Genomic DNA, 22,874 nt, shown 5'->3' with positions numbered 1-22,874 from the left:
TATTTAATGCTAAAGAAAAAACTAGGATATCAGGCTATCAAAAGCAAAGATACCTCTATGTAAAATACCAGTACGCGGTCCGAGCTAATGAGCTTTCTGTTAAAAAATTCTGTTTTCAAGTTTTAAAAATATATATGGCCAAGCTAGGCTTGATTCTTTTGTCGACGAAAAGCCTTACCCAGATATAATGTTTGATAGTTATAATTTGTCAACTAATGCTCAAACCCCTACCTACTCCCCCAATAATCGCACAGATGGTAGAGAGTAACAATCGGTCTAGCTTTGTTACACCTGCTGTTCTATATTATTATCTGATCTCTATAATCATACCTTACTGATAAAACTCTGTTGCTTGGAGTAGATCTTTTTGTGTTCTCTTTAGTCAGTTCGTTTGCGCTATAGGGATCTGGTATTCAGCTACATGGCGCGCTCTTTGGAGGTGTGAAGTTATTCTGGGATCTTAAGTCAACTGCACATCAATAGGATCAATTTGAAAAACGGCCAAGTTACATTTGTTGCAAAAAATGTGGCAATTTTAGTGCTTTGTGTTTCACAGCTTGATTTTATTAATATAAGTACATCATAATGTCAAAGACAGATGGTAAGACTTAGAAAACTAATTCTGCGAATCAAAGAGATGAGTAAATTGGAGCAAATAGCTATTTATTCCTGGGTGCGGGTGTGTAAAGGTACTGCACCACACTTGTCACATACTAAATGTCAGAACACAGGAACTAGCTATGCGGAGACATAGGCTCTAAGGTGCAAAAAATGGTGTATTTCTTTTGATCTGTCAATGTATCTGACTACAAATTAATTTTGATGAAATAGTAGCATTGTAATTCGATAACATTGTGTTTTGGCTGTATACCTCTATAAGTATGTAATTCCATAGCATGTGCTTTGTCTAGATATTTCTATTAAATATGTAATTCCATAGCATGTATTTTGTCTGGATACCTCTATAAATGTAATTCCATAACATGTGTTTTGTCTGATACTTCCATAAATATGTAATTCCATAGCATTGTGTTTTGTCTAGATACCTCTACAAATATTTAATTCTATAAAATGTGTTTTGTCTGAATTCCTCTATGAATATGTAGTTTCATAGAATGTGTTTTGTCTGATCCCTCTATAAATATGTAATTCCATAGCATTGTGTTTTGTTTGTATACCTCTATAAATATGTAATTCCATAGCATGTATTTTGTCTGGATACCTCTATGAATATGTAGTTTCATAAAATTTGTTTTTGCTGATACCTCTATGAATATATAATTCCATAGCATTGTGTTTTGTCTGTATACCTCTATAAATATGTAATTCCATAGCATGTGTTTTGTCTGGATACCTCTATGAATATGTATTTTCATAGAATGTGTTTTGTCTGATACCTCTATGAATATGTAATTCCATAGCATTGTGTTTTGTCTGTATACCTCTATAAATATGTAATTCCATAGCATGTATTTTGTCTGGATACCTCTATAAATGTAATTCCATAGCATGTGTTTTGTCTGATACTTTTATGAATATATAATTCCATAGCATTGTGTTTTGTCTAGATACCTCTACAAATATTTAATTCTATAAAATGTGTTTTGTCTGAATACTTCTATGAATATGTAGTTCTAAAGAATGTGTTTTGTTTGGATACCTCTATGAATATGTAATTCCATAGCATGTGCCTTTTTTCTGTATACCTCTATAAATATGTAATTCTATAGCATGTGTTTTGTCTGATACCTCTATGAATATGTAATTCCATAGCATTGTGTTTTGTCTGGATACCTCAATAAATATCGAATCCTCTCTGAACATGTACTTTGCCAGAAGATGCAGTAAGGAAACCATCATGAGTTGTTATCTGAGTGTCAGTTTGTCACATAATATATATCTTTTGTGACACTTACCGTTCTTTTAACTTTTGTTTCATACGTAGCCAGCAGCAGATTTTTAAGAATATTTAGAATAAGTTTAAAAGCAATTAAAATTAATGTATTCATTTATTATTCATATAGATAGATATTAACTTTATTCACACCAGCTAATGAGGTTGAAAGCAAATTAAATCATGAGACAAAAACAAAAAATAGTGAAGTAAATTATCTGTATTGAAAGAGGAAGCTCTTTTTGCATAACGCTGTTCTATAATGTAAATTGTTAAGATGTTGGTGTCTGGTATAAGGTGTAGTAGCTTTTATATGTAAGTAGGAATGTAATGCATAGTGCGGATTGGAGATACGATTTGAGTATTTTAAACAGCAAATACCTAAAAACACATTTAGCTCCTCAGCATAAAGGGTATTTAGATACTGATTGTAACTGTCCATATCAGGTATCATAACCCTAAAGCATGTATATAACACATAAATGTAAGGCTGAAGGTTTCTTGGTACCAAACTGTGATGCAATTCAATGAAAACAGCTGAGTCATGAAATTTCGACAGTTACAACTATAATACAGAGTGAGCTGTATGGTATCAAAGAAATTATCAAGAATTGATCCGAGCCGAAAGGAGTCTATAACTGGTTTCCTATTATAATATATTACGGTAAAAACTAGTGCAGATGATAACTTTTTAAAACTGCTGAGTCATTTCTTTACAGAAAAAAATATTTGTTTACTCACGAATGGCAGTGCTTAAACAAAGGTGATGTCGGCTTCGGTGTTGGAACAAGAGCTTTGGCTTTTGTTTGCTAACAATTCAAATATGCATGAAATATGCAGCCATTGTGTTGGCTGTAGAGCAAGACTAAAGGTCCGGCCACACGTAACGAATTATTCGTTTAATCTGACCGAATCCACGAATTTCACAGAATTCACAGATTTATTCTGCCGAATATCATAGATTCGTCTGAGCTGTGCATGCACACCGAATTCGTTAACGAAACTCTTTTAATTGGCTAACCAATTTTTTTTAGCGAGCACGGTTCTAGTAGCTTTGACAAGTGGTATAGTCCAAGACACGTACGACGACCCACAATAAAAGCATGACCGTGATATCACTTGATACATACGATGCAACTGCCTATATGCGCTAGAGATAGCGACTGTTTTTGCGCCGGAGCTTTTGTTGCATAAAATAAATTATTATTATTGAAAAAGAAATAATTCATAGTTTTTAAAACATCTAAAATAAAATTCTGGATACACGATGAGAAGTTCCTGTCATGGTGAACCAACGAGAAAGAACCAACAATAGCGCACATAGGCCGTTGCATCGTATGTATCAAGTCATATCGCGGTCATACTTTTATTGTGGGTCGTCGTACGTGTCTTGGACTATACCACTTGTCAAAGCTACTAGAACCGTGCTCGCTAAAAACAATTGGTTAGCCAATTAAAAACGTTTCGTTAACGAATTCGGTGTGCATGCACAGCTCAGACGAATCTATGATATTCGGCAGAATAAATCTGTGAATTCTGTGAAATTCGTGGATTCGGTCAGATTAAACGAATAATTCGTTACGTGTGGCCGGACCTTAAGGCTTGCGCTAGTCAATAGTTTGTACTAGCTGATAGTTCTGCATGAATCACATTCCACATTAATCTGAGGGCTAATTAATGTACTTATATAGTGGCGCTCTAGAGAGAGCGTATTAGTTAACCTCGTGTCTTCATAAAGTGTGCTGCAAGGTTGCTTAAATATGTCAAAGGAAATTTTAGCTAAATCTGTTGATGGGAAGGGAGCATTTCAAAGGGTTGCATCTGTCTACCGTAATTGGGTCAAAGGTAGGTAGCTATCTCACCAATCTACAATTCAGTCAGGCTCAAACTCACCAATGTATTTCTCTGTGACATATTTTACATTCTTCAGCTGATGGCAGCACAAGATTTGCTCCAGAGTTGGGGAGATATCACCTTTATGTAAGCTATGCTTGTCCTTGGGCAAGCAGAACACTTTTGCTGAGGAGTCTAAAGGGATTAAAGAAAGTCATCTCTGTTGATGTCGTTGACTGGTTAATGACAGAGAAGGGCTGGTCGTTCAATCCTGAGGTAGAGTTTAAACAACTCAGTGATGGAGCCAGTGTGCACAGTGTTATGTGTTTTGTTAGCCAACTATGAAGGTCAAAACTTTTGTGGTTTATTATAATGTGTTCCAGCATATATTTCCTTATTTTAAACAACTTGTCTTTTTTTATTGTTCAGAATGTGCATAGTATTTGGATCTTTATACACGTGATATTCCCTGTAGGTTGTGATATGTATTTTATACAGGTCGCTGGCTGCACTCCGGATTCAGTCAATGGTTACTCGTGTCTTAGACAAGTTTATACAGAGCATGATGCAGGTGAGTATGCTTTGGTTAGGAGCTCTATGGTTGGTAATGCTATGACAATCTAGTAGTTCTATGACTATGAATGATTTGATTATCTGATAGTCTGTGTTTATGGGTTAGTGAATTGCTGAATACAAAGCTAGTACAACTGTGCTAGCCGTATAATATCTGTCTTATGCACATTAAAATGTAACAGAATGCTGCAGTATCAGTGCCTGACACCAAGTGGTTTCTTTTCAAGTACATTGTGTACTAACTTGACATAAATTCCCTATCTGTAAATATAAGAAGATTATCCACATGCAATATACAAGATATACAGTGTGGGAAAAGTCTTCTCCCAAAATGCAGGCAACAGTTAACATGTTATAGTTGATACTATACTGTTGTATCCTAATTGTTTTGTATCTTTGTCAGTTCTTACAATGATATGAAGTAAACATATATTTGTCAGAGAACTTCAATGGTAAAGTAACGGTGCCAGTTCTGTACGACAAGTATAACAAAGAAATAGTCAACAATGAGTCAAGTGAGATAATCAGGATGCTCAACGCTGAGTTTAATGAATTCTGTGAGACGGAGGAACAGAAGAAGCTGGATCTCTATCCGGAGCATCTGAGGGCTGGCATAGACGCTGTCAACGAGTGGATTTATACGTAAGTGTCTGATATACAGTACAAGATACACAGGCCCTGGTGTTGTGATTCTCTGACTGTGAGCATACTGGTGTACAAGATGTAAGTTGATGATATAAAAGTTTCATGATATAGATTAGTTATATGGCTGTGTTTCTATTCTTCGAACAAGTTTGGAATTGCTCTCTGTAAATGAATTCGCACCCTCCCATTTCACTATATATATTTTTCCAGGATTCACGCTGTATACTCCTAAGTATAATTTGATAAGGTAGACTCACTTTCTTACAGCAAATGCTTTCGAAAAAATTTAGCTAAGCGAAATGGAATTGAATGCATTCGGATTTTATCATTTCTATGAATTGAAGTAAAAGCTACTCTGAACCTATTCGAAGAATGGAAACAGGATATAATACTAGGTGTTTGCAGTGCATTGCTATACGGTACATCATTTAACTACGCTGAGGATGATGTCACATTGATTTTTTGATACTTTATAACAACATTTGATCTTTCAGCTGTTCATTTTTGTTGCAGATCAATAAACATTGGAGTGTACAGGGCAGGTTTCGCTCAGACGCAGGAAGCTTATGACAAGGCAGTTCATGAGTTGTTCGATGCTCTAGACCGGGTAATGTTTGAATAAAATTTTGAAAGCTCAAGTTTACTCTCACGTGATAAGTTTGGTTTCTAAAGTTGATAATAGTTGAACAGTCTAGCAAATCTTAAATATTTCATAATGCCTTTTTATGTCTTTGGTTCTCATTCGTATATCGTGTGAAACTGCTAGTTGCTCTAGTTATAGTAGCTTAAATTGCGACGATGCTGGTAGTAGCTAAAATACTTATCCTGGTAGCTCAAATTATAATTTTTTATGACTGTTGAACGCAAGAAATATATGTATCTGGCAAATCAAAGCAAGTAAGCCACTGATACTGAAAAGTGATAAAAAGGAAAAAAGGATATAGGACAAAATTTACAGACATTTCACCTTCACAAAATCTGTATACATATTTCTCCAAGTAGGTGTGTATGTGTGTCCCTCCTTGTATATGTGTAGGTGGACAACGCTGATGCAACGTCATGGCGCACCGTCATTAGAAGCCTGGCGCTTGTTAATTAGCTTACTGGAAGTTTCCATTGGCAATGTGCCAGGCTAATAGCAAGTGGTAGGCAACTCTCATCACTTCTCATTGTTTATAAGCTGATTCTTAAACCCGGGCAACGTCGGGAAGCGCAGCTAGTGAGTCAATAAATCAAATTTATCAAAAAATCAATTAACAAAAAAATCAAATTTATTCGAAGTCCTAAAGATTTGTTCTTGACCTGGTTGGACAGCTTAGTCACAGTTTGCTATCTTGATATGTTCAGAGTTTACTTGTTATGAGGGGGTAGGTATTAGTGTGAAGTAAAATATTAGATTTCATAACATGTAAATTTTTATGAGGAAGAGACTAAAGCTTATTCGTTAAATTTTCTTGCTTTTAAATATATCAATAACTTTAACAGATCGATAAAGTTTAAACCACTTTCAAGCTACAAATTCTTTTTATGCTTCAAGTGATTCTATTTTATTCCCACACAACTCAGACAACAAAACCTGTCACAGACTGTAGCATTAGAGCAGGTAGATTTAATACGGGTTAACCAGTTTCACTTGTAAATTAATTGATCACTAATAGTGTTATTGAACTAGAAAACAGCTCAATGTAGTAGTATTTGATTTATTAATTTAATATACTTGAGCTGCTGAGAGAATTGGTCTACTAGCTTTACTAACCTAAGCTGTCATGCTGTTCAATAAAACTTTCATTTCTCTGCTGACAGGCTGAGGAAATACTGAGTAAGACCCGGTACTTGACAGGAAGTGAGTTCACGGAAGCTGATGTGAGACTGTTTGTCACCCTTATCAGATTTGATATGGTCTATGTGCAGCACTTCAAGTGTAACAGAAAGAGAATTACAGGTGGCTATTATTAGTACCTTTTTTCTCTGTCAATATGTTGTTACGAATATTAAAAACCAATGTTTTTAGAACAGAGTAATCACAGCACCCTGGCAACTAATTAAACCTCAACAAGACCATGAACACAAGACAGTATGAATTTTATATCACGGTTGTTATATCAGCTCTTAGAGTATTATATATCTTCGTGGTATCGGAAAATTACATTAGGTAATCAAATGTGGGTTAACTAGAAAAGCAACTTATTTGTGTTATATTACACATGTCAATACTTGTATGAATATTGAATACACGTATCAAAACCTATATCAATATACAAATTAATACACGTATCAATACTTGTATCAATACACGTATCAATACACGTATCAATACCCGTATCAATACACCTATCAATACACGTTTTAATATACATATTAATACACGTATCAATACGTGTATCAATACACGTATCAATACATGTATCAATACCCGTATCAATACACCTATCAATACACGTATTAATATACATATTAATACACGTATCAATACGTGTATCAATACACGTGTCAATACACGTGTCAATACACATATCAATACATGTATCAATACACGTATCAGTATACATATCACTATGTTCTGTCAGACATTATTAACAATACTAATATTATCAATATTGTATTTGTATTACAACAAGGTTAATGATGATTTCTAAAATGACTCAGAAATGATATAGGCCTACATGTATAGTATATTTGCAAATCGTAAAACAAAGTGAAACTATCATAAATAATGCTTTGCATTTTTACTGTCAGCTGTAATGTTCCTTGAAATACTAACACCAGCCGATGAGAAAATGTCAAAAAGCATTGATGGTTGGAGAGGAAACCACATTTGAAAATGGATAAGTTTTTTTCATTGCTTGTTGGTTTGCAATTCATTGATGAACGATTTCATGGTATTCATACATACCTGTGGCTAACCGAACTTGAAACTGTTTGCAGATTATCCTAGCCTGTGGCCATATGTTAGAGATATCTATCAGATGCCAGGTGTTAAGGAGACAGTCAATATGGAGCATATTGTCAAACATTACTTGGTTAGTACTTGCAGTTTAAATCTAAGCCAAATTTCAGCAGGTAACATCCACTTGTATTTATAATTGTTGATCATTTGTACACCCTCTAAAGGGGCCTACACTGATTTATGTTTCAGAAGTCCCATAAACACATTAACCCTTTTGGCATAGTGCCAATAAATCCTATTCTGGACTTTGAGGAACCACATCAGAGAGAGAATATTTGAATAACGGAAATGCATAAATATGTAACCAGTGATCGGATGAGCTTGTGCTATGATTTACCAAAGATTTCCTTTTAAACATAAATATTCTTAACATGTCTTGGCTACTGATGAAAAACATTGCTTATTTGTAAAATGTACTTGTTTATTTGATTTTAATTTTTAAACAAATAAATTTGATTATTATTATTATGATAATAATTTGATTTAATATTTTATAAATAGCTCTATTGTGCCATGTTAGCTTTATTAATAGAGCTCAGACAGTAATTCTGATTGTCTACAGAGTATGAATATATTTTAACGTTGAACATTGCAATAGTTTTTCTTTCGTGCGCATGATTCCATGATATTAATATTATATGATAAACTAACCAATAGGACACAGACACATGATACTTCTGAAGCTTGGTCAAAATCAAATAATCTTGTTCATCTTCAGATAATGGGAAACAAGAATACAAAATCAAAGAACAAAATGTCATACTAAAATCAATGAAAGCAAACATGTCAAACATAATAACCTTTACACAGTAAATCTGACAATTGATGAGTAAATTATATTTTTGCTAGCAATTAAGCTACTTAAACAAAATCCTCTTTGTAGTTGTCAGGATGTCATACCATAATTTTAATCATAATACGGTTTGCTAAAAAGCCCCAACGGCTTGAGGAGATGAGGTTATTATTTGTGTATACGAGTTCAGATCCTGTACGATGCAGTCTTTTTTTCAACCACAAAGATAGATAGGATGACTTACAAAACTGAATCTGCGAATCAAAGAGATGAGTAAATTGGGGCAAATAGCTTTTTATTTTTAGGTGCAGATCTGTAAAGGTACTGCACCACACTTGTCACATTATACTAAATGTCAGAACACAGGAACTATCTATGCGGAGACATAGGCTCTAAGGTGCAAACAAATGGTGTATTTATTTTGACTTGTCAATGTATCTGACTAAAAATTAATTTTGATGAAATAATAGCATTGTAATTTCATAGCATGTATTTGTCTGGATACCTCTATGAATATGTAATTCCATAGCATGCATTTTGTCTGGATACCTCTATAAATATGTAATTCCATAAAATGTGTTTTGTCTGGATACCTCTATAAATTTGTAATTCCATAGCATGTGTTTTGTCTGGATACCTCCATAAATATGTAATTCCATAGAATGTGTTTTGTCTGGATACCTCTATAAATTTGTAATTCAATGGTAATGTGTTTTGTCTGGATACCTGTATAAATATCGAATCCTCTCTGAAAATGTACTTTACCAGAAGATGCAGTAAGGAAACCATCATGAGTTGTTATTTGAGTGTCAGTTTGTCATGTAATATATATCTTTTGTGACACTTACTGTTCTTTTAAGTTTTGTTTCATACATAGCCAGCAGCAGATTTTTAAAAATATTTAGAATAAGTTTAAAAGCAATTAAAATTAATGTATTCATTTATTATTCATATAGATAGATATTAACTTTATTCACACCAGCCTATGACATTGAAAGCAAATTAAATCATGAGACAAAAAAAAATTGTAAAGTAAATTACCTGTATTGAAAGAGGAAGTTCTTTTTGCATAAACAAAAATTGCATAAACATTATGCTGTGCTATAATGTAAATTGTTAAGATGTTGGTGTCTGGTATAAGGTGTAGTAGTTTTTATGTGTAAGTAGGAATGTAATGCATCGTGCGGATTGGAGATACGATTTGAGTATTTTAAGCAGCAAATACCTAAAAACACATTTAGCTCCTCAGCATTAAGGGAATTTAGATACTGATTGTAACTGTCCATTACAGGTATCATAACCCTAAAGCATGTACATAACACATAAATGTAAGGCTGAAGGTTTCTGGGTACCAAACTGTGATGCAATTCAATGAAAACAGCTGAGTCATGAAATTTCGACAGTTACATCTATAATACAGAGTGAGCTGTATGGTATCAAAGCAATAATCAAGAATTGATCTGAGCTGAAAGGAATCAATAACTGGTTTCTTAGTAGAATATATTACGGTTAAAACCAGTGCAGATAATAACTTTTCAAAACTGCTGAGTCATTTCTTTACAGGAAAAAATATTTGTCTACTCACGAATGGCAGTGCTTAAACAAAGGGGATGTCGGCTTTGGTGTTGGAACAAGAGCTTTGGCTTTTGTTTGCTAGCAATTCAAATATGCATGAAATATGCAGCCATTGTGTCGGCTGTAGAGCAAGACTAAGGCTTGCGCTAGTCAATACTTTGTACTAGCTGATAGTTCTGCATAAACCACATTCCACATTAATCTGCAGACTAATTAATGTGCCTTATATATTAGAGCTCTAGCCGTTAATTTGCTACAAGGTTGCTTGAATATGTCAAAGGAGGTTTTAGCTAAATCTGTTGATGGAAAGGGAGCATTTCAAAGGCTCTCCTCTGTCTACCGTAATTGGGTCAAAGGTAGGTAGCTATCTCACTAATCTACAATTCAGTCAGGCTTAAACTCACCAATGTATTTCTCTGTGACATATTTTACATTCTTCAGCTGATGGCAGCACAAGATTTGCTCCAGAGTCGGGAAGATATCACCTTTATGTGAGCTATGCTTGTCCTTGGGCAAGCAGAACACTCATGCTGAGGAGTCTAAAGGGATTAAAGAAAGCCATATCTGTTGATGTCGTTGACTGGTTAATGACAGAAAAGGGCTGGTCGTTCAATCCTGAGGTAGAGTCCTAGGGGTTCACTCTCTTTTATTCATCCCCAAGGGCTAGTGTGAGATGTTATAAAATGCACCCTTTCCACTGACTTACACATTAATAAAAAAACTACCCCTTATCACTTCATCACCGCAGACTTATTGCCCCTTTTTTGTTCATGAATAACCCTTTCCACTGTGTGGAAAGGGCTATTCATGAACTGCGCTTTTTTCATCAAGCCCTTGGAGATGAATAAAAGGGAGTGAACCCTCTGGGGGTAGAGTTTAAACAACTCAGTGATGTAGCCAGTGTGCACAACCTTATGTTTTGTTGGCCAACTATGAAAGTCAAAAATTCTGTGGTTTATTATACATGTAATATGTGCCAGCATGTAACTCCCTATTTTAAACAATTTGTCTTTTTTATTGTTCAAAATGTGCATAGTATTTAGACTTTTATACACATGATATTTCCTGTAGGTTGTGATATGTACTTTATACAGGTTGCTGGCTGCACTCCGGATTCAGTCAATGGCTACTCGTGTCTTAGACAAGTTTATACAGAACACGGTGCAGGTGAGAATGCTTTGGTTAGTAGCTCTATGGTTGGTAATACTATAACAATTTAGTAGTTCTATGACTATGAATAATTTGATTATCTGATAGTCTGTGTTTATGGGTTACTGAATTGCTGAATACAAAGCTAGTACAACTGTGGTGGCCGTACTGTATATCTGTCTTATGCACATTAAAGGATAACGGAATGCTGCAGTATTGGCGCCTGACACCAAGTGGTTTTTTTTCAAACACAAATCTGTACTAACTTGACATGTATTCACTCTCTGTAAATATAAGAAGATTATCCACATGAAATATACAAGAGATACAGTGTGGGAAAAGTCTTCTCCAAAAACTCAGGCAACAATTAACAGGTTATAGTTGATACTATACTGTTGTATCCTAATTTTTTGTATCTTTGTCAGTTCTTACAATGATATGAGGTAAACATATATTTATCAGAGAACTTCAATGGTAAAGTCACGGTACCAGTTCTGTACGACAAGAAAAACAAAGAAATAGTCAACAATGAGTCAAGTGAGATAATCAGGATGCTCAGCGCTGAGTTTAATGAATTCTGTGAGACGGAGGAACAGAGGAAGCTGGATCTCTATCCGGAGCATCTGAGGGCTGGCATAGACGGTGTCAACGAGTGGATTTATACGTAAGTGTCTGATTTATCCGAAAAGTGTCCGAGTACAAGATAGACCGACCCTAGCAATGTGATTCTCTGACTGTGAATATACTGATGTACAAGGTGTAAGTTGATAATATAAGTTTCATTCTGTAGATTAGTTATATGGCTATCACTGTGTTCTAATTCTTCGAGCAGGTTCGGAATTGCCCACTGCCAATGAATTCGCACACTGCTATTTCACTATAGCCTATATATTTTTTCACGATTCACCCTGTAGGTACCTCTAAGTAAAACTTGATAAAGTAGACTCACTTTCTCACAGCGAATGCCTTCGGAAAAATTTAGCGAAGCGAAATAGAATCGAATGCGTTTGGATTTTACCATTTTTATCCTTTGGAGTAAAACGAACTCCGAACCCATTCGAAGCATGCAAACAGGATATAATACTAGGTGTTTGCAGTGCATCGCTATACAGTACATCATTTAATTACGCTGAGGATGTTGTCACATTGATTTTTGGATACTTTATAACTACAACTGATCTTTCAGCTGTTCATTTTTGTTGCAGATCAATAAACAATGGAGTGTATCGGGCAGGTTTTGCTCAGACACAGGAAGCTTATGACAAGGCAGTGCATGAGCTGTTCAATGCTCTAGACCGGGTAATGATTGAATAAAATTTTGAAAGCTTAAATTTACTCTCACGTGATAGTCTGGTTTCTAGAGTTAATAATAGTTGGACAGTCTAGCAAATCTTAAATATTTCATAATGCCTTTTTATGTCTTTGGCTCTCATTCATACTTGGTAAGTATGGTATGGTACCTCGTAGTTCGTACTCGGTACTTCCTACTAGTTGGACAGCTTAGTCACAGTTTGCTATCTTGATATGTTCATAGTTTACTTGCTATGATAGGTAAGTATTAGTGTGAAATAAAATACTAAATTTCATACCATGTAAATTTTTATGAGGGAGAGACTATAGCTTATTCGTTAAATTTTCTTGCTTTTAAATATGTCAATAATTTTAGCAAATCGATAAAATTTAAACCACTTTCAAGCTACAAATTCTTTTTATGCTTCAAGTGATTCTATTTTATTCCCACACAACTCGGACAACAAAACCTGTCACAGACTGTAGCATTAGAGCTGGTATATTTAATATGGGTTAACCAGTTTCACTTGTAAATTAGTTGTCCGCTAATAGTGTTATTGAACTAGATAATAACTCCATGTAGTAGTATTTGATTTATTAATTTAATATACTTGAGCTGCTGAGAGAATTGGTCTACTAGCTTTACTAACCTAAGCTGTTATGCTGTTCAATAGAACTTTCATTTCTCTGCTGACAGGCTGAGGAAATACTGAGTAAGACCCGGTACTTGACAGGAAGTGAGTTCACGGAAGCCGATGTGAGACTGTTTGTTACCCTTATCAGATTTGACATGGTTTATGTGCAGCACTTCAAGTGTAACAGAAAAAGAATCATAGGTGGCTATTATTACTACATTTTCTCTCTCAATATGTTGTTACGAATAATAAGCAACAATGTTTTTAGAACAAAATAATCACAGCACACTAGGCAACCAATTAAACCTCAACAAGACAATGAACACAAGACAGTATGAATTTTATATCACGGTCGGTTGCTATATCAGCTCTTAGAGTATTATATATCTTCGTGGTATTGGAAAATTACATTAGGTAATCAAATGTGGGTTAACTAGAAAAGCAACTTATTTGTGTTATATTACACGTATCAATACTTGTATGAATACACGTATCAATACCTATATTAATATACGGATTAATACATGTATCAATACTCCTATCAATACAGGTATCAATACACGTATCAATACACGTATCAATACCCGTGTCAATACACCTATCAATACACGTATCAATATACATATTAATACACGTTTCAATACGTGTATCAATAAACGTATCAAAACACATATCAATACACGTATCAATACACATATCAATACACGTATCAATACACCTATCAATACACGTTTCAATACGTGTATCAATAAACAGATCAATAAACGTATCAACACACATATCAATACACGTATCAATACGCGTATCAGTACACATATCACTATGTTCTGTCTGACATTATTAACAATACTAATATTATCAATATTGTGTTTGTATTACACAACGAGGTTAATGATTATTTCTGAGATGACTCAGAAATGATATACATATATATAGTATATTTGCAAATCGTAACACAAAGTGAAACTATCATAAATAATGCTTTGCATTTTTACTGTCAACTGTAATATTCCTTGAAATACTAACACCAGCCGATGAGAAAATGTAAAAAAGCATTGTTGGTTGGAGAGGAAACCACATTTAAAAATGGATAAGTTTTTTTCATTGCTTGTTGGTTTGCAATTCATTGATGAACGATTTCATGGTATTCATACATACCTGTGGCTAACCGAACTTGAAACTGTTTGCAGATTATCCTAGCCTGTGGCCATATGTTAGAGATATCTATCAGATGCCAGGTGTTAAGGAGACAGTCAATATGGAGCATATTGTCAAACACTACTTGGTTAGTATGTGCAGGTTTAAATCTAAGCCAAACTTCAGCGGGTAACATCCACTTGCATTTATAATTGTTGATCATTTGTACACCCTCTAAAGGGGCCTACACTGATTTATGTTTCAGAAGTCCCATAAACACATTAACCCTTTTGGCATAGTGCCAATAAATCCTATTCTGGACTTTGAGGAACCACATCAAAGAGAGAATATTTGAATAACGGAAATGCGTAAATATGTAACTAGGGATTGGATGAGCTTGTGCTATGATTTACCAAAGATTTCCTTTTAAACATAATTATTCTTAACATGTCTTGGCTACTGATGAAAAACATTGTCCTATTTGTAAAATGTACTTGTTTATTTGATTTTTATTTTTAAACAAATAAATTTGATTATTATTATTATGATATTAATTTGATTTAATATTTTATAAATAACTCTATTGCGCCATGATAGCTTTATAGAGCTCAGACAGTAATTCTGATTGTCTACGGAGTATGAATATATTTTAGTGTTGAACATTGCAATAGTTTTTCTGTCGTGCGCATGATTCCATGATATTAATATTATATGATAAACTAACCAATAGGACACAGACACATGATACTTCTGAAGCTTGGTCAAAATCAAATAATCTTGTTCATCTTCAGATAATGGGAAATCAGAATACAAAATCAAAGAACAAAATGTCATACTAAAATCAATGAAAGCAAACATGTCAAACATAATAACCTTTACACAGTAAATCTGACAATTGATGAGTAAATTATAATTTTGCTAGCAATTAAGCTACTTAGACAAAATTCTCTTTGTAGTTGTCAGGATGTCATACCATGACTTTAATCATAATACGGTTTGCTAAAAAGCCCCAACGGCTTGAGGAGATGAGGTTATTATTTGTGTATACGAGTTCAGATCCTGTACGATGCAGTCTTTTTTTCAACCACAAAGATAGATAGGATGACTTACAAAACTGAATCTGCGAATCAAAGAGATGAGTAAATTGGGGCAAATAGCTTTTTATTTTTAGGTGCAGATCTGTAAAGGTACTGCACCACACTTGTCACATTATACTAACTGTCAGAACACAGGAACTATCTATGCGGAGACATAGGCTCTAAGGTGCAAACAAATGGTGTATTTATTTTGACTTGTCAATGTATCTGACTAAAAATTAATTTTGATGAAATAATAGCATTGTAATTTCATAGCATGTATTTGTCTGGATACCTCTATGAATATGTAATTCCATAGCATGCATTTTGTCTGGATACCTCTATAAATATGTAATTCCATAAAATGTGTTTTGTCTGGATACCTCTATAAATTTGTAATTCCATAGCATGTGTTTTGTCTGGATACCTCCATAAATATGTAATTCCATAGAATGTGTTTTGTCTGGATACCTCTATAAATTTGTAATTCAATGGTAATGTGTTTTGTCTGGATACCTGTATAAATATCGAATCCTCCATGAAAATGTACTTTACCAGAAGATGCAGTAAGGAAACCATCATGAGTTGTTATTTGAGTGTCAGTTTGTCATGTAATATATATCTTTTGTGACACTTACTGTTCTTTTAAGTTTTGTTTCATACATAGCCAGCAGCAGATTTTTAAAAATATTTAGAATAAGTTTAAAAGCAATTAAAATTAATGTATTCATTTATTATTCATATAGATAGATATTAACTTTATTCACACCAGCCTATGACATTGAAAGCAAATTAAATCATGAGACAAAAAAAATAGTAAAGTAAATTACCTGTATTGAAAGAGGAAGTTCTTTTTGCATAAACAAAAATTGCATAAACATTATGCTGTGCTATAATGTAAATTGTTAAGATGTTGGTGTCTGGTATAAGGTGTAGTAGTTTTTATGTGTAAGTAGGAATGTAATGCATCGTGCGGATTGGAGATACGATTTGAGTATTTTAAGCAGCAAATACCTAAAAACACATTTAGCTCCTCAGCATTAAGGGCATTTAGATACTGATTGTAACTGTCCATTACAGGTATCATAACCCTAAAGCATGTACATAACACATAAATGTAAGGCTGAAGGTTTCTGGGTACCAAACTGTGATGCAATTCAATGAAAACAGCTGAGTCATGAAATTTCGACAGTTACATCTATAATACAGAGTGAGCTGTATGGTATCAAAGAAATAATCAAGAATTGATCTGAGCTGAAAGGAATCAATAACTGGTTTCTTAGTAGAATATATTACGGTTAAAACCAGTGCAGATAATAACTTTTCAAAACTGCTGAGTCATTTCTTTACAGGAAAAAATATTTGTCTACTCACGAATGGCAGTGCTTAAACAAAGGGGATGTCGGCTTTGGTGTTGGAACAAGAGCTTTGGCTTTTGTTTGCTAGCAATTCAAATATGCATGAAATATGCAGCCATTGTGTCGGCTGTAGAGCAAGACTAAGGCTTGCGCTAGTCAATACTTTGTACTAGCTGATAGTTCTGCATAAACCACATTCCACATTAATCTGCAGACTAATTAATGTGCCTTATATATTAGAGCTCTAGCCGTTAATTTGCTACAAGGTTGCTTGAATATGTCAAAGGAGGTTTTAGCTAAATCTGTTGATGGAAAGGGAGCATTTCAAAGGCTCTCCTCTGTCTACCGTAATTGGGTCAAAGGTAGGTAGCTATTTCACTAATCTACAATTCAGTCAGGCTTAAACTCACCAATGTATTTCTCTGTGACATATTTTACATTCTTCAGCTGATGGCAGCACAAGATTTGCTCCAGAGTCGGGAAGATATCACCTTTATGTGAGCTATGCTTGTCCTTGGGCAAGCAGAACACTCATGCTGAGGAGTCTAAAGGGATTAAAGAAAGCCATCTCTGTTGATGTCGTTGACTGGTTAATGACAGAAAAGGGCTGGTCGTTCAATCCTGAGGTAGAGTCCTAGGGGTTCACTCTCTTTTATTCATCCCCAAGGGCTAGTGTGAGATGTTATAAAATGCACCCTTTCCACTGACTTACACATTAATAAAAAAACTACCCCTTATCACTTCATCACCGCAGACTAATTGCCCCTTTTTTGTTCATGAATAACCCTTTCCACTGTGTGGAAAGGGCTATTCATGAACTGCGCTTTTTTCATCAAGCCCTTGGAGATGAATAAAAGGGAGTGAACCCTCTGGGGGTAGAGTTTAAACAACTCAGTGATGTAGCCAGTGTGCACAACCTTATGTTTTGTTGGCCAACTATGAAAGTCAAAAATTCTGTGGTTTATTATACATGTAATATGTGCCAGCATGTAACTCCCTATTTTAAACAATTTGTCTTTTTTATTGTTCAAAATGTGCATAGTATTTAGACTTTTATACACATGATATTTCCTGTAGGTTGTGATATGTACTTTATACAGGTTGCTGGCTGCACTCCGGATTCAGTCAATGGCTACTCGTGTCTTAGACAAGTTTATACAGAACACGGTGCAGGTGAGAATGCTTTGGTTAGTAGCTCTATGGTTGGTAATGCTATAACAATTTAGTAGTTCTATGACTATGAATAATTTGATTATCTGATAGTCTGTGTTTATGGGTTACTGAATTGCTGAATACAAAGCTAGTACAACTGTGGTGGCCGTACTGTATATCTGTCTTATGCACATTAAAGGATAACGGAATGCTGCAGTATTGGCGCCTGACACCAAGTGGTTTTTTTTCAAACACAAATCTGTACTAACTTGACATGTATTCACTCTCTGTAAATATAAGAAGATTATCTACATGAAATATACAAGAGATACAGTGTGGGAAAAGTCTTCTCCAAAAACTCAGGCAACAATTAACAGGTTATAGTTGATACTATACTGTTGTATCCTAATTTTTTGTATCTTTGTCAGTTCTTACATTGATATGAGGTAAACATATATTTATCAGAGAACTTCAATGGTAAAGTCACGGTACCAGTTCTGTACGACAAGAAAAACAAAGAAATAGTCAACAATGAGTCAAGTGAGATAATCAGGATGCTCAGCGCTGAGTTTAATGAATTCTGTGAGACGGAGGAACAGAGGAAGCTGGATCTCTATCCGGAGCATCTGAGGGCTGGCATAGACGGTGTCAACGAGTGGATTTATACGTAAGTGTCTGATTTATCCGAAAAGTGTCCGAGTACAAGATAGACAGACCCTAGCAATGTGATTCTCTGACTGTGAATATACTGATGTACAAGGTGTAAGTTGATAATATAAGTTTCATTCTGTAGATTAGTTATATGGCTATCACTGTGTTCTAATTCTTCGAACAGGTTCGGAATTGCCCACTGCCAATGAATTCGCACACTGCTATTTCACTATAGCCTATATATTTTTTCACGATTCACCCTGTAGGTACCTCTAAGTAAAACTTGATAAAGTAGACTCACTTTCTCACAGCGAATGCCTTCGGAAAAATTTAGCGAAGCGAAATAGAATCGAATGCGTTTGGATTTTACCATTTTTATCCTTTGGAGTAAAACGAACTCCGAACCCATTCGAAGCATGCAAACAGGATATAATACTAGGTGTTTGCAGTGCATCGCTATACAGTACATCATTTAATTACGCTGAGGATGTTGTCACATTGATTTTTGGATACTTTATAACTACATCTGATCTTTCAGCTGTTCATTTTTGTTGCAGATCAATAAACAATGGAGTGTACAGGGCAGGTTTTGCTCAGACACAGGAAGCTTATGACAAGGCAGTGCATGAGTTGTTCGATGCTCTAGACCGGGTAATGATTGAATAAAATTTTGAAAGCTTAAATTTACTCTCACGTGATAATCTGGTTTCTAGAGTTAATAATAGTTGGACAGTCTAGCAAATCTTAAATATTTCATAATGCCTTTTTATGTCTTTGGCTCTCATTCGTACTTGGTAAGTATGGTACGGTACTTCGTACTCGGTACTTCCTACTGATTGAACAGCTTAGTCACAGTTTGCTATCTTGATATGTTCATAGTTTACTTGCTATGAGGGTGTAGGTATTAGTGTGAAGTAAAATATTAGATTTCATAACAAGTAATTTTTTATGAGGGAGAGACTAAAGCTTATTCGTTAAATTTTCTTGCTTTTAAGTATGTCAATAATTTTAGCAGATCGATAAAGTTTAAACCACTTTCAAGCTACAAATTCTTTTTATGCTTCAAGTGATTCCATTTTATTCCCACACAACTCAGACAACAAAACCTGTCACAGACTGTAGCATTAGAGCGGGTAGATTTAATACGGGTTAACCAGTTTCACTTGTAAATTAGTTGTCCGCTAATAGCGTTATTGAACTAGAAAACAGCTCAATGTAGTAGTATTTGATTTATTAATTTAATATACTTGAGCTGCTGAGAGAATTGGTCTACTAGCTTTACTAACCTAAGCTGTTATGCTGTTCAATAGAACTTTCATTTCTCTGCTGACAGGCTGAGGAAATACTGAGTAAGACCCGGTACTTGACAGGAAGTGAGTTCACGGAAGCCGATGTGAGACTGTTTGTTACCCTCGTCAGATTTGACATGGTCTATGTGCAGCACTTCAAGTGTAACAGAAAAAGAATTACAGGTGGCTATTATTAGTACCTTTTTTCTCTCTCAATATGTTGTTACAAATAATAAACAACAATGTTTTTAGAGCATAATAATCACAGCACCCTGGCCAACCAATTAAACCTCAACAAAACAATGAACACAAGACAGTATAAATTTTATATCACGGTTGTTATATTAGCTCTTAGAGTATTATATATCTTCGTGGTACCGGAAAAATTACTTTAGGTAATCAAACATGGGTTAACTAGAAGAGCAACTTATTTGTGTTATATTACACGTATCAACACCCGTATCAATACACCTATCAATACACATATCAATACTCGTATCAATACACCTATCAATACCCGTATCAATACACCTATCAATACACGTATCAATATACACATTAATACACATATCAATACGTGTATCAATAAACGTATCAATACACGTATCAACACCCGTATCAATACACCTATCAATACACATATCAATACTCATATCAATACACATATCAATACCCGTATCAATACACGTATCAACATCCTTATCAATACACCTATCAATACATGTATCAATACTCGTATCAATACACGTATCAATACACCTATCAATACACATATCAATACCCGTTTCAATACACGTTTATGCTCTGTCTGACATTATTAACAATATTAATATTGCCAATATTGTATTTGTATTACACAACAAAGTTAATGATTATTTCTAAAATGACTCAGAAATGATATACATATATATAGTATATTTGCAAATCATAACACAAAATGAAACTATCATAAATAATGCTTTGCATTTTTACTGTCAGCTGTAATGATCCTTGAAATGCTAACACCAGCCGATGAAAAAATGTCAAAAAACATTGTTGGTTGGAGAGGAAACCAAATTTAAAAATGGATAAGTTTTTTCATTGCTTGTTGGTTTGCATTTCATTGATGACCGATTCCGTGGTATTCATACATACCTGTGCCTAAACAAACATGAAAATGTTTGCAGATTATCCTAGCCTGTGGCCATATGTTAGAGATATCTATCAGATGCCAGGTGTTAAGGAGACAGTCAATATGGAGCATATTGTCAAACATTACTTGGTTAGTATGTGCAGGTTTAAATTTAAGTCAAACTTCAACAGGTGACATCCACTTGTGTTTATAATTGTCGATAATTTGTATACCCTTTAAAGGCCTGCACTGATGTATGTTTTAGAAGTCCCATACAAGCATTAACCCTTTTGGCATAGTGCCAATAAATCCTATTCTAGACTTTGAGGAACCACATCAAAGAGAGAATATTTGAATAACGGAAATGCGTAAATATGTAACCAGTGATTGGATGAGCTTGTGCTGATTTACCAAAGATTTCCTTTTAAACATAATTATTCTTAACATGTCTTGGCTACTTATGAAAAACATTGTCATATTTGTAAAATGCACTCATCTATTTGATTTTTATTTTTAAACAAATAAATTTGCTTATTAATATTATACTAATGTTATGATATTAATTTGATTTAATATTTTATAAATAGCTCTATTGTGCCATGTTAGCTTTATAGAGCTCAGACAGTAATTCTGATTGTCTATGGAGTATGAATATATTTTAACGTTGAACATTGCAATAGTTTTTCTTTCGTGCGCATGATTCCATGATATTCATACTTTATGATAAACTAACCAATAGGACACAGACACATGATACTTCTGAAGCTTGGTCAAAATCAAATAATCTTGTTCATCTTCAGATAATGGGAAATCAGAATACAAAATCAAAGAACAAAATGTCATACTAAAATCAATGAAAGCAAACATGTCAAACATAACCTTTACACAGTTAATCTGGCAATTGATTATGAATATATTATAATTTTGCTAATAAATAAGCTACTTAGACAAACTTCTCTTTGTAGCTGTCAGAATGTCATACCATAACTTTAATCATAGTACAGCATAGACCTACTAACTATACTAAATACTATAATATATATATATAATATATACAACATAATACATTTATATATTATATAATATACTATATTAGTATAGTTAATAGGTCTATGTAGTACAGTATGTTAAAAAGCCCTTTCAGCTTGAGGCAATTATTTGTGTATACGAGTTTGGATCCTGTACAATGCAATCTTTTCCCAACACTGGCTTTGGACAGACACAGCTCTTATTATAGTAAAGAAGTAAATAGGATCAAGTAAACAGAATACTGAGGTGACAATTAATCAGTTGAAAATGTATCTGCATGGACTATACATGTGCACAGCTATCTACACACAATTCTTAAAGGTTGACTTGCAACAAAATTCACATTACAGTTATTTGATATGAAAAGATTCACCATGTCTTACTCTGTTGTGTTGTAGGTGCAAAATATCACTATGTTTCCATGGTGCCCAGTACTGCGAAGCAGCCCCCTCCAAAGTCGAGGGGATTGTACGTTTCCATGCTGCGCAGTGGTTTTCAGCAAATACCGCAAATTAGCCAGAGAAGAGAAATTGTATAAATAGAATCGCCTGATGGAGAAATAGAATCGATCACGGATACCGAACGTCATAAACAGTCTTTTTTATTACTCTCTCGTCATTATACTTTTATTTACAATACACATTCACAAGGTTTTACAAACCTTAACACACTTTTTACATAGTAATATATTTTTAATAAGTATTTTTAAGTAATATATTATTTAAACGTTAATTTAG

At 34.3% G+C, this 22,874-nt stretch overlaps 3 protein-coding genes across 4 annotated transcripts; all 3 read left to right on the top strand.

Moving 5' to 3' along the window:
* The first annotated feature begins 3,496 nt into the window (after positions 1-3,496).
* On the top strand, positions 3,497-8,285 carry LOC137404166 (glutathionyl-hydroquinone reductase YqjG-like). The gene is made up of 8 exons (XM_068090321.1): positions 3,497-3,739; positions 3,825-4,003; positions 4,226-4,298; positions 4,741-4,942; positions 5,459-5,552; positions 6,749-6,887; positions 7,871-7,965; positions 8,082-8,285. The coding sequence occupies exons 1-8, from the start codon at positions 3,655-3,657 to the stop codon at positions 8,169-8,171; spliced, it is 957 nt and encodes a 318-aa protein (XP_067946422.1). The 5' UTR covers positions 3,497-3,654; the 3' UTR covers positions 8,172-8,285.
* A 2,002-nt stretch (positions 8,286-10,287) lies between these two features.
* On the top strand, positions 10,288-15,019 carry LOC137404167 (glutathionyl-hydroquinone reductase YqjG-like). 2 transcript variants are annotated; one of them, XM_068090324.1, is made up of 8 exons: positions 10,288-10,616; positions 10,702-10,880; positions 11,355-11,421; positions 11,872-12,073; positions 12,615-12,708; positions 13,397-13,535; positions 14,525-14,619; positions 14,737-15,019. In XM_068090324.1, exons 1-8 carry the CDS (start codon positions 10,532-10,534, stop codon positions 14,824-14,826), a joined length of 951 nt encoding a protein of 316 aa, XP_067946425.1. In that variant the 5' UTR covers positions 10,288-10,531; the 3' UTR covers positions 14,827-15,019. The 2 variants fall into 2 exon arrangements, with proteins under 2 accessions (XP_067946425.1, XP_067946424.1); XM_068090323.1 differs by having other exon boundaries at positions 11,355-11,427.
* Positions 15,020-16,912: 1,893 nt separating this feature from the next.
* On the top strand, positions 16,913-21,777 carry LOC137404168 (glutathionyl-hydroquinone reductase YqjG-like). Its single transcript, XM_068090325.1, has 8 exons — positions 16,913-17,267; positions 17,353-17,531; positions 18,006-18,078; positions 18,523-18,724; positions 19,266-19,359; positions 20,042-20,180; positions 21,164-21,258; positions 21,374-21,777. Exons 1-8 carry the CDS (start codon positions 17,183-17,185, stop codon positions 21,461-21,463), a joined length of 957 nt encoding a protein of 318 aa, XP_067946426.1. The 5' UTR covers positions 16,913-17,182; the 3' UTR covers positions 21,464-21,777.
* Positions 21,778-22,874: the final 1,097 nt, after the last annotated feature.

The sequence above is a fragment of the Watersipora subatra genome, chromosome 9 (genome assembly GCF_963576615.1).
Source record: "Watersipora subatra chromosome 9, tzWatSuba1.1, whole genome shotgun sequence".
NCBI lineage: Eukaryota > Metazoa > Bryozoa > Gymnolaemata > Cheilostomatida > Watersiporidae > Watersipora > Watersipora subatra.
This window is presented reverse-complemented; position numbering and strand designations above follow the sequence as displayed.